At 32.2% G+C, this 13,253-nt stretch overlaps 1 protein-coding gene across 5 annotated transcripts in view; it reads left to right on the forward strand.

The window, feature by feature from the left end:
• Positions 1-13,253, forward strand: part of LOC142325967 (uncharacterized) — a 434,412-nt gene that overhangs the window by 202,922 nt on the left and 218,237 nt on the right. The window contains exon 1 of one of the 5 annotated variants that reach the window (XM_075367950.1): positions 5,938-6,051. The exons of the other annotated variants lie outside the window; for them this stretch is intronic. Coding sequence (XP_075224065.1) covers positions 6,003-6,051 — 49 coding nt within the window. The 5' untranslated portion in view covers positions 5,938-6,002. Of the gene's footprint in view, positions 1-5,937; positions 6,052-13,253 lie in introns of those variants that run through there. 5 annotated transcript variants of the gene reach the window in all.

The raw sequence follows: 13,253 nt of genomic DNA on the forward strand, positions 1-13,253 counted from the left end.
TTTCCATCGTAAAGTTCAGTATGCAGTATATAACTATGATTAATTTCAATCACTTCAATTTTTTTAATTTCAAGCCTAGCATGTACTTTATTTGGCATGTAAATAATATGTGCAATTTTATTTTTCATACCGATCGATTCATCAATTGATAAATTTTGGGTTAAGGTAAAATTTGTTTTGAATGAATCATTCATTGCATCAAGAAGCGGACTAACTTTGTACCATGGGTCATGGCTTGATTGCCCAGAAGGAGTGTGTTGTGAAATTACACAGAAAACAGAAGATATAACTTCAAAACGATTTAGTATCATTGTACTGGGGAAAAGCTGCATTTATTTGAGATTTTGAAATGCTCCAATATTTCTCTTTATTGTTTTTTGGATTGAGGTCCATATTTACCACTAAAGAAACATATTTTTTCATCTTAGGAATAGCTACATCGAACCGTATTTGAAGTTTGAAAAAGGGTCCCATATTGCTAGAATTTGACTTGTTTTATGCATTCTTGTGCATAAATATCATATTTATCTGTTTCTTTTACTAGAATATTCCAAATTGTGTCAGAAAAAAATAGATAGAAATATGCTAAAGGGAGATTGTTCCTCTGTGGGCAGTTGTTTATGCCACAATTCCTTTACTTTGTGAGTTTTTCTTCGATTAACAATTCTGGATCAGGAGGATGTGCTCTTACCATCTAGGTTCTGTGTGTTGAACCACAGATTCTTCGTCACCACTAATTTCTGAATCGTCGTCATTATTCCCAAATCATTTTGCGTAGATTCGAACAATTTATCGAAGATAAATCAATTAGATTATCGAAATCAAAATCATCTATTGTACATCACAATCTTCTTCGCCGTCTGATTCACATAAATAATCATAAATTTCACCACTTCTTGATAGTTCACTCATATTTCATGACCAAACCGTAAATTAAACATAATAATTTGGGTTACAACAAACAAATAACAGCTTGTACACAAAACATTCCCGTAATTTGCAGTCTGCCAATCGTACAAAATTCGCTAAACCTTTTAAGTGATGCCATATATTTATAGAACACATTTTCCTTTTTAAAATGGTATGTAAAACATTAAAATTATCTCAAAATTAAAGATGCTGTTAGAAAATTAGTACACGCTGATGGAAGCGTCGCGATTTTGACGCTTAGCGGTAGCAGGGTGGTGGCATCGTTCTGTATGTTTTGGTATTTCAGTAGTTATATGAAACAAATGGAAGTATTCTTTACTGCTTTTAGTGTAATAAATTAAGTAGATGATATTTTTCTGTTTACATAACCGTTTACTAATGTTAATTAAATTTTCAACCTTGTACGAAGATTGTAAAGTAATTGTTTTTTTACTGGTAAATGAAGAATAGTTCATAAGTTAGGTAAGTTTTTTTTTATAATCAACATCTTAGGGTGGTAAATTAAAATTAGGACGACGATTGTTTAGTTATTATATAATTTTGGGGATCTGCCAGTGGTATAACCCTTATTTTATTACTATGTTATACTACGTTTTTTTGTAAATATCGATGGCTTTGGATCGACCTTATTTCATTGCACGTGGCACGGTCGTCTAACTTTGACATCAGATGTACTTTCACAGTTCTTTTATTCTCATAAATGTTTGTTTATCGGGATGTTTGTAAACACTTGTATTATTAAAATTCTTGCGTTGAAGAGTTCGTTTTTATATTTTATCGTGTAGGCGAATATTAGGCACATAATGCTAGTTCGTCAACATGTTGATTCGTGTATTATGTACGTATACTATTTTTGTGTACGTGTCTGCATTCACGTATCGTGTATTCTTTTATTCTTTCTTTTTTAATTAACCAAATATTTATTTCAGAAATAGAATACAGAATTTAATAAGTTTTGGAATTTAAAAAAAATATAATTTGTTGCATCATAAACTTGAGCTGGTCTACGCAAAATCATATTTCAGTAACGTTGTGCCCCATCCTTGGTAAAGATACTCTAATAATGACAGCATAATAAATACCTACTGTCGTGAAGTACTCATTCTAGTAGGGCTATTTATCTCGTTTTTCATCTTTCAGCGGGTAAATTTTTCCTTACGTACAGTTCAGTTTTCCTTTTTCTTCTTGATCTTTCCCTCTTTCTCAGAAATATTCAATAGGATTTTCGTTAAACGACCGTTAAATCCGACCTAAAAATGTTTGAATTCCTTTGAGGTGTTAGTCCATAATATTTATTTAGTTTAGTAAAAAGGGCTTTACCCGTCGACCTATCCAAAAGTGTCCAATCTTTAGCCAAGAATTTTGTATTGTAAACCCAATGCATTTGTATATACGCCTTCGATAACATCCATACGCGTAGCCTAACATGGGAATTAAATTCTCATCTGAAATCTGATTAAAGACAAACCTCGTTAATTTTAAGTAATCTCTATTTTAGAGTGATTAGATGTTTCTTATCTGGCTTGTGGGAGGCGTTCATTACTTTCCGATGAAAGTTTTATTTAATCTTTTATATTAGTTTCCTTTTTGTTGTGTATTGAGAGAGGGTTTATTTTTATTCTTTTTGTCTAATAGTAAGAGTTTATTGCAGTATTAAGGGTAATCTACTTCTGATATCTTAGATGTGCGATTGTTCTATACTTTATTGAAAATATTTTACAAAATTTGTCCGTGCCATTTCTTCTGTCGCTCTATTACTTTTTTATGTTTAACTTTTACTGCTTATTAATACGATTTATTTTTTCAAAAAATTCATTGCAATGAAATTTTTATCACATTTTGTTGCTCTAAAATGTGCAACATTTTAAGTAGTAGTAGTACATCATATTCGGTGCACAGAGCGAATGTTTGTTTTCCCGGTATTTGTATTTACGATCTACCCGCGGAAGAACTGCGGTAGACGACAAACAATCCCGCCTGAAGGAAAGCTTCTCCAAGCAAAGCTGCCAATCCCCGGAAAATATTCAGTCATCCGAATATTTCAATAAAATACACTTTTTTAAAATAACCAACATATACGTACATACATATGTACATATCAACCAGTTACCCGTTGGGATAAATTGATTACAAAATATCTTCGGTAGCAAGTACCGGTGTCAGTAAATAACACTAATTTAAATGTCAATTGAAAAAGAAGGTTGATCTGTCACAAAGCTAAATCCAAACTCCATTATAACATTCATGCTCTGTCTCACACTGTTCAAATCAGCTGGTCCCCATAAAAGGCACGCAAAGATCTATCATTAACTATATGTTCCGTAGTTTGAGTGTCAAGTTCACAATCAGAGGACTGATCACACGTCAGTCCCCATTTAGCCAGAATAGAGATATCGCCATGAGGGTGCCACTAATTGTCTTCATCACTCTACTCAGCTGGACGTCAACCCGTCTTAACATGTGCACTATTTAGCTACTGGGAGCGCAGGAATAAAACAAGGACAATGCTGTAGTATGCAGGACTTAGCGTTGGCTCACGAAGTTGATCCAGCGAGATGCTGTGCAATATTGATCCTTGTTTTTACCTCCGCCCCAATTTTTTGAAGGTGGCTTCTGAATGTTAGAGAGCAATATAGAATGACTCCCAGGTAGTGGGCGTGTTCGTTGAATTAAATCCTACACCATCAAAACAGATATTAAGTTTGCAATTGGCTAGTCGATTCCTCGAGTAAAAACAATTACTTTCTTTGTTGGGTTGGGTTTGAGCTTCCAGATTTTAAAATAGTTTAAAGGCAGCAAGATCTGCCCTTAAACTGAAGTCATACTCACACTTGGTGATTGTGACTTCAGTTTGCTGGAAGTCCTTCTGTTGATAATCTAAAACAATATCATCGGTGTAGATTAATTTCTTGCGTTGGTTAGCGTGGATGTCGGCCGTATACACATTGAACAAAAGGGGTGCGAGAACAGAGCTTTGGGGAAGTCCATCATTCGAAGTGTAAGCTGCCAATAAACGCTGCTGAGGTTTTTCCTGGTTGTCAAAACCATTCTCAATGAAGGCCTTAAGAGCTAGAACCTGATCACAGCAGTTTCTTTCGTCCTGAAGCCAGTTTGTTCAGTTAGAATATTGGCATCCAAAACAGGTGAAATTCTGTTATATAGCATTATCTCCAGCAACTTATAACAAACAGTTAGAAGATTGGACGATAGCTTTCCACACACTCTGGTTCTTTACCTGGTTTCAGAGCAGCTACTATCTTAGATGTTTTAAAAGTTTTAGGCAACATTCCACTAGCTAATATTGTATTAAAAACTGCCAAAAGCCATGTTTTTACCCCGAGAAACTCCGGGAAGATGTTGTCTAATCCGTCTGCTCCCCACCACGGGTGGGGAGAAACGGTGAACTAGGAGTTTCAGTCGGTAGGGTGCGGCACACATAGGCTCATAATAACGTCTAGCCGAACCTGTACGAGTTCGACACTCCCCCACTAACGTAAGTTGAGGGGTACGTAACTGGTATTTGTCCACAACATCGATAAAAAAAATATAAAAAAAATACGCGTTTGTCGGAAGGATGACGGGCGACTTTGACAAATCCACAATTCGCTTTGCTACGGCTTCTGGTTCAGCATGTGACACTTGTTTACAACTTCTCTCTGTATCGAGAGAACCCAACATTCTTATCGGCTGTGGCGGAGTTTCCGGATTCAATAAACTCCTGATAAAGCTTCTCACATCCGGACTCTTACTTGGAATATAGTTCCTTCTCTAACCTCTCGGAATGCAGGCTTTTGCAATGAATAGTTTGAGACTGGTAATCGATCATAGTTTTTTGTTATAGGATGAATGAACCTGATTCTGTGTTTTAGTTTTGTGGTAAAGGCCTCCCAATCAACTTTGTTAAAGTTCCACCACGGCCAAGAAAAGGATCAGATCAGAGGCCTTTGGATTCCAGCTGTAATCGAGGTAGGCCTATGTTGGGTGTGGCGGAAGGCACCAAGAACTCTCCTACGTACTGTCACGGGTTTTAAAGGTCGATCACAGGAGCAGAAGCGCAAATCTGGTGAGTAACCAAGACGCAACCGAGCGGAGTATAACTTGCATCCTTTGCATCAAATACTAAGAAGTTGTTCTCGTCCAACCGGTTAGGTTTCTGCCATTATTATCATCATCAGACGAGCATCCTCTCGAACAATGATGACTATTGAAGTCCCCGACAAAAAGGAGCGAATGTTCAAAATTGGGAAGCACAGTGTCTAACCATATGATGTTAGGAGGCTTAAAAATATTAACTATAGTCATTTCAGGTACTTTTACTGCCAATATATACTGTCATCAGAAGCTTTGTGGATATGAGACTTCGATGATGTTCTCTGTTACGTATGTCGCCACGTGATATACGCTATGACATCAAGTCTCTAACTCGAGACATTGCCTTTTGCACCGTTTTCTGGATAGTCGAAATTAGTTTTTTGAAGTGCGAGGATATCTACGCTGTTTTCGAGGAGGATTTTGATTAAACACTCACACCTTGATTTGCTTAGGCCCTCAGGGTTTAATGAAATATACTAAAAAGAAAACCAACGACTTTGTTAGTTTCGCTGTCAAATCGTAATTTCCCACGTTACATCAGCTACCACTCAACCTTTTTCATCTAACCGTTGAATTTAACAGGTATGAATTACTCATATTTATTTCAGATGCGTTTTTAAATGTGTCTCGACAAGACCTTTTTATTGGGCGTTTTTTTTTAAATCTAAATTTAGTGAATTAATAACCGGCTTAGAAGTCTATTTAGATTTCATTAAGAAATCACGACCAGGGTGAATTTCCTGTCCGGTGGTAGCGGGATAATAACAGGAGGGTAGAAGGTGGCGTCCGGTATAAAAAAGGGTGGGGAGAAATCGGTGGTCGCGAGGAGAGAACTAATTTTCTCGTAAGCTGGCATATGTCCAAGGAATGCGGGCGTCGGGACGCTGCTTGAAGCGTCGAGTCGGCAGTAGGCCGCGAGTGTGCATGGAGAGTGCGTGTGTGTGCAGTGTTCTGTGACGGGAAATGGGAGGACTAGCAACATGCCTGTTAGCGCAGAACGGCGCCACAATACTTGTAAACATTGTGAAGGTACATACTAAATATCTGATTAATTAATCGATTAAAATTTATGCGAGTCCGATTAATTGAACTTAGGTCGACTTTAATTAATAGTGATATCGAACGAACGTCTGGTCCAATTAATTTAACCGCTGTTTTACGGTCACGATGGTCGTGTTATAATTACTGTACAATAAGTTAGACTAAAGATTGTTAATTTATTTTTATAATTATATAGTTTTTAATTCATTAATTAATAGATTGCTAATTAAAAATAATTATACCATTTATGGACGACTATGCACCTGCAACCGTAACGTTTTAATTTTTTTTTTTTTTTGGTTCAGTATTACATATATCTACCGGTGTTTATTTTTTATTTATCTGCTTATTTATTTTTGAAATTATTCATTCAGTGCGTGTAGACCAATCTTCGCTGAAATGAATTTCAAAAGGTTTTCGGTGAGAAATATTTTAGTACTGATAACGAAATCTTCTTTTTTATTTATGTATTAGAAATATTTTATTTTCATTATTAAATAGAAATATTATCTATTTAAAAATTCCACCTTATAATTAAAATTATTATAATTGTTTTTACAGTTGTAAAAATTATGTTTTATTCAGTTATAAAATATTTTTTTTTTAATTACTACATTTTTTATTACTTTATTTCGAACATTAATTATTTATCCGGCTAGGCATAAACTTCAAATATTTATTAACTGTAGTATGTGTAAATATTGCTTTCTTTAAAAAAGGTAATAAAAAATTGGGTTTTATTATTCCAAAAATGATATATATAGTTTGTAATTGGAATCGATCGTGATAGGCTTGTATAATGAAATTAAGTTATTATATCTTATCAGAATATTGAAATAAAATTCCAGCAGGGAATTGTATTCGTAAGCTTATAAAATAGGAATCATTCAAATTTTGTAAGAATTTCTTATTGCTCATGTAAAAAAAAAATAAATAAATAAATAAATAAAAAGTAGCGAGAAGAAAAGAAAATGATGTAATTTTAAGTCTGCTGTTTATAATGGGCGCACTAGATATTATTGTTTAGATGAGTTTATAATCTGGTAGAGTCAGTGCAAAATAATTTTGCTATTTTAAATTCGATTCACTATATATACAAATAGATTTATTCGTACAGTTTCTTAAATCAAATTTTATTGTGTTTTAAGGATAATAGTGGGATTCTGACCTAACCTCCATTTGAAAATTTACCATAGCAGTAAAATTTTAGAAAATCGTATTGGTTAGTTAATTTCTTTTGTGGTAATCAGTGCTCAGAAAACTGGCCATATATTATATTTAATTTGAATTAAGGGTTTTCTTTCTTTAACATCTTTGTAATATCATGTTGACTAGAGGCGAAAACGTTTTCGTAGGGCAAGGAGAATATAGTGATAAAACTGCATTACATTTGATAAGAAATTTGGCAGTAGTCGGTTGAAAATATTTTTGTACATTTATTTAAATAAGTAAATTATCTTTACCAATATTTGGTAGTGATAAGAATTTTTTTAGAGCGGTATGATTAGTGAACTACTAAACTGTTTTAAAATCATTGTGATATTATTTTAACAAGTTATTTTAAGGACTACGATTTTACATTCTACACTGATTTTTTTGTTTTATTTTTGTGATGAGAAAGTGTTTTTATTGTAAAATCTGTTGGTTTATGTATAATTTTTCAGTCGTGACTATATGTATTTAAGTAAAATAAAATTTAATCAATTTAGAACCCACATAAAGATTGTAAGTATAGGTTGCTTGTACATTTTAATATTCTGATAAGATATAATTAAATGTCTTTACATAAATTCAAGTCTTTCCATAAACCATACATCAAATTTTATAACGTAAAATTTACTACAAGAAATTTTTGTAAAACAACGGAAGTGTGAACACCGTTTGTCAGTTTAAAGCATGGCTAACATAGTGGATACGTTTTGTTTTTCGATTCGCTTTTTTGAACTATGGAAACTCACCGTTCAAAGCATATGCCCTAGAAGATTTAAATCGGTTAATAAAAGTTAAAAAACTGCCCCAGTAAATACGTCAGAAGGACGAATTTTCGGATTTTAGTTAAGAAAGAAAAGATGTTACACTGCTTTAATGATTTTTGAAAATTGTATTGTTTTCGGTGTTATGCTAATATCATATGTTCAAAGCGATTACAACTTCAAAATTGATTTTTTTGGACATCACCCCCTTTCCATCATACCAGATCACATGTTGGATTATTGCAAAACTGAAGTACTCTAGCGAAACTGTCTTTAATATGTAATTGGTTCTTTTTTTTTCACGGAATTTTCGAAGAAAAATATGGTATTACTTTCGGTCGCATGGTGTAGTAGGGGAGGGTTGAAAATGAATTTTCTTTACTTTTTGAGTTAGGAGAAGTACGAAAATACCGTTCTCTTAAATTGGGGTTTCCTTTATATGTATATATATATATTAAGGAACTACTAGGATGTATATATATATATATATATATATATATATATATATATATATATATATATATAGACCAATGTATACAATTATATTGCTCGAAAATCTTCAAAACTACTATATCAGCTTCAATCAAAATCAATCAGATTGTAAATAACTCATGGCGGAAAGCAGTGTGGAAGACTGAAACTTCTGTAGCGGGTGAAAATTGAAAAGTTTCAAGGTTGGTAAATCGCTTGGGGTAAAGTTGAAAATTTAAATATAAGTAGAGAATAATGTTATTACACTCCGTGCGTAATGGTAGGAAGCTTAGTGGAAGATATGTAGTTGGCGGAAAGCCTCAATGTTAGGAAAATTTTGAGGAAATTTAAACCATAAGATCTATGTCCACCAACTCGTATGTGAAATGTATATAAACTTGTATGCAAAAAAGCGGGAAAAAATCTGTAGTTTTCCCTTTAAAAGTCTCGATTGAAAATGACCGTAACCAGCGCAGTTTTCTAACGACCTGTAATATCTTGGATATTTCTTAATGAAAATCATTAGGGTACCCCTGCCAGTGTAGATACACTTTTTTTGTTTATGTCTAAGCTCATTTTCCAAAGGGCGGACGCCAAAATGGTAGATAATAATTGAAAAAAATGTGAAAAAAATAAATAAATATGAATAACGTATAATCGGATTAAAATGTAAGCAATATTTCTTCAAACAATATTTTATCGAATTTTTGGAAATAGTATGGTCAATTAAAAAATTGTTTTACTCTTTTAATGGTTTTTTAATATAATTTAAACAACCGATTAATTTTTATAATCGCATTGAGTTAAAAGTAGTTTTCAAACAAATTTTTTTTATTCACAAAATGTAATTGCTGTTAGATGAAAACATCTCACATATTTAATACAATACAATGTTATAATACAGCATCGCTGTCACTTCCATGCAAACTTTCCTCATCATCATTATCGATACATCGCTAAGTGACATTTCTGCCTCCAAATCAGTATCATCTTTATCATTACGAATTATAATTTCACTAATACTACAAGGTAGTTGATTGCCAGTAAACCATAAAAAATATAGTTATCATCATTATTTAAAAGTCATCCGTGCTTTTCCAATATCAATAGGCGATGCAATACAGTCGTGTGATCTTTGCCAGATTCTACAAACACGGCGATTCTTAAAATGTGTTGTTCAAATTCGGAATAGCAAGAAATTCGTAACTTGTTACATCAAATTTTTTTTAAATGTTTCTTTTTAAACGGTTCATCAATATTTTTCATTTCATAATTTTTCAAAAATAACTTAAATCGAGCTTTAGTTGCTGGTTCATTTTGGTTCTTATTAGTAACCCCATACGTTTGACATACAAACTTTTCAAGATCTGTTTTATCTTCAGCCATGACAAATTACCGAGCTCTGTAAAAGGTTTTTACATTTATTCGGATTCCTGAAGAAATTTAAATGGACGCAACTTTCCCTTTCCATAAAAGGATGGATTATAATCATATCCTGTAAAGCATGAAATCCTGATAGGGCTTTATAGAGAGACTCGTTCATTAATTCATAAACTGCATTAATATTTATTAGGTTTCGTGTACCTGAAACTCCTGAAATATTCAATTGAAATATGTAATTTAGTTTTAATGTTTGAAAATTACCTATTAGTATAACCGAAATATCTGTATCGGAGTATTTTATTGAAATATTGACATCACTATCCATTTTTACATATATGTAACATTATTTTCGCGTTCGCTTCTTCGTGATTAGGACAAGAAAATTGTTCATCGATTGACTGCGTGAGTTGGCTATTAACAACTTTGTATGAATAACACTTATAAAAATTCACATGAGTAGTTATTTCATTAATAAATTCAACAATGTGTCTGTTACTCCAGTGATTTATTATAAAATTAATTAATACATTTTTAAATTTACTATTACGCAATCGCTTGAAATAATCTGTGGGCCTCGGTTCAGTTTCCCCGAAAATGAAGTCACCATCAGCTTCCTCTTTGTGAACATTCGAAATCGATAAAAAATTAGGTGAATTTCGGATGATTAGTGATGGTTTGTAGATTTTTTAAAAAGTATTTCCAAATGTTTGAGGAATGTTTTTCATAGAATGTAACATATAAAATCCATCTTTTTTATTATTATATCAGGTACAAAAACTCGACTACTTTCAACATTTAAACATTTCTTCGATTTAGATTTTTTTGTACTATGGGATCGTACCATCTAAATTACAAAACGACTGTGGAACGGGCGTAAAAGGGGTTCATTAAAACCTTTACATGATTAAAACCTTTTCATATTTCGGTGCATTGAAATAGCAAGCAACCGTCCAAATAAATCTCTTTGCAATCGCACTTCGTTATTCACGATCATTATTTTTTTCTGATTACACGAGACAAAATTAAGAATTTTATTACGACATATACTTTCTTCAAACCGAAATTTTGATTCACTACATTGTAAAATAAATTTTTCCTTCAACTCATCGTCTTTTTCTTTTGTACTCGTCCTGTTGCATTATTATACTGTACGTCATTGTCCATCTCAATACAATCGAAAGGATTCATGTTATTTTATATAACAGATATAAATTTCTTCAAGTGAGTTGAAGTCTGATTGATTTTATTTTTTCTAAATCTGGTGTAACGTCTTCACTTTTTTTAACCCGGTTTTATTGAGAACGTTAGTTTCGATCAGATGCTGTGACTTCTAAACCATCGCTGACAACTGATAGTGAATTTTTAAAATGAGTAACATCGGTAAGTCTTTTAGCAGCATTAGCCTTAATGGTTTGTTCTAAAGTAAGACCTACAGGAATTATTGAATACGGTTTTTCTCTTCTTTTTACAGTGAAAAATCCTGTTTTAAAATCTTCAGCTAACGAGGGATGTGTTTCATTTACTAGTAATAAATTGTTATGATACTTCAGTGACCATTTAGCATAGTTGTTGCGACTGATTATAAAAAAACAAATTAATGAGTTTTGAAATAATATATTTATAAAGTTCGTAATCGTCAATACGTTTACTTCTGGAAAACATCAAATGGTAACTGAAAAACTCTATATACTTAATTTAATATTTTGCACTTTTAACAATTTTTCCTGCAAGCGTATCATTTTTATATTCAGCATATTTGTTCGAAAGATTGTTTGCTCTCTATTAACGAAAATTTTGAAAGTAAAATTTTATTGAAATTTAAAAATAATATTTTACGATTGTAAAATTGAATAAAGTAGTTGATATTCTCATCTAATTGCAAATTATATTTTATAAATAAAAAAAATTTGTTTGTAAACTACTTTTGTTTCAGATAATAAAAATTAATCGGTTGTTTAATTTATATTAAAAAAAAAAAACATTAAAAAAGTAAGATAATTTTGTTGAACTGACCGTACTATTTGAAGAAATTCAATACAACACTGTTTGAGATGTTGCTTATATTGCAATCAGTATTATATACGTTATTCATATTTATTTATTTATTTTTTACACATTTTTTTTAAATTATTATGTTCCATTTTGGCGTCCGCCCTTTGGAAAATAGGCTTAGACGTAAGTAAAAAAGGCATATCTACACTGGCGGGCCATACCTTAATGATTTTCATTAAGAAATTTTCAGGATATGATTGAGGTCGCTTTTCCATGATGGCGCACCTGCTCACTATAGTCGTGATGCGATGAATAATTTAAATAACCACTGAATTGCTCAAAACCCGGACCAGTAAAATGGCCAACTTGATCCCCCCGATCTCACGCCAGCGGACCTTTTCCTTTGGGGTTGGACTTCATCCAATTCCAAAGGTGATTTTTATTTCTTTAAATTTATTTTTTATTCATTTTGCTGATATTGATAAGTTTTCTGTTTGTTTCCATTTACAGTATTTTGTTCAAACATTGATAAAAATTTTTCAGTTTAAAATCGTATCACTTCACCATTAACTAGAAATTTTTATTTGTTTATTGTTTAATTTAAAAAAATATTCAAAACCTAAAAAAGTGTATTTTCTGACAAAACCTTTTCGTGTTTTACCCCGTTTTTCTTAAAACCTAAGTGAGACAGAGGTCTGGAACCTTTTTATTCAATTTCTTAGTTCAAAAACCATAAGGAAGCACCAAATTTACTCCTCAATTTGTACCCCAAGAATTTAAGTACGGTTTAATTTATCAGAGGGAGCTTTCTGCTCCCTTTGTGAGAGATTGCAATGTAGTTTGGAATCATTCTATATAATGTTCATTAAAAAATGAGAACACCTGTGTCACTGTATAAAACAATAAGTTTTTAATAAAATTAATCATAAAAAATACGTTAAACCAAAAAAATATCCAGCGTAGAATGTTAATTCGTAGTCCTTAAAATAGCTAATTATACTTATATTAAAATATGATCAGATTGCTCTTTAAGAAGTTTAACAATTAACAGAACAGTATTCTTCACTCTGAGGGATAAAAAAAAGACGAACCCACTAAAAGTAGGGGGGTTATCAGGTACTTAGGACATTTTAAAGTAATGAATCAAATTTCGATAATACGTAATGAGATACATCACTGCTTGAAAATTAAGATTGTTGTGATTGTTTGAGCCCTTTGATTTGAGATTGTTGTTGTCCTGTAAGAGAATTTCGTGTACAATCATACATATATTGAATGCATATGATAATTTGACATTTTTCCTTAATCAGGGTTGTTTTTTTTTTTTTTTTATTTAAACGATTGTTGTCCGTTTATGAAATTCCTGTGCTA

The sequence above is a fragment of the Lycorma delicatula genome, chromosome 6 (genome assembly GCF_047948215.1).
Source record: "Lycorma delicatula isolate Av1 chromosome 6, ASM4794821v1, whole genome shotgun sequence".
In the NCBI taxonomy this organism is placed as follows: domain Eukaryota; kingdom Metazoa; phylum Arthropoda; class Insecta; order Hemiptera; family Fulgoridae; genus Lycorma; species Lycorma delicatula.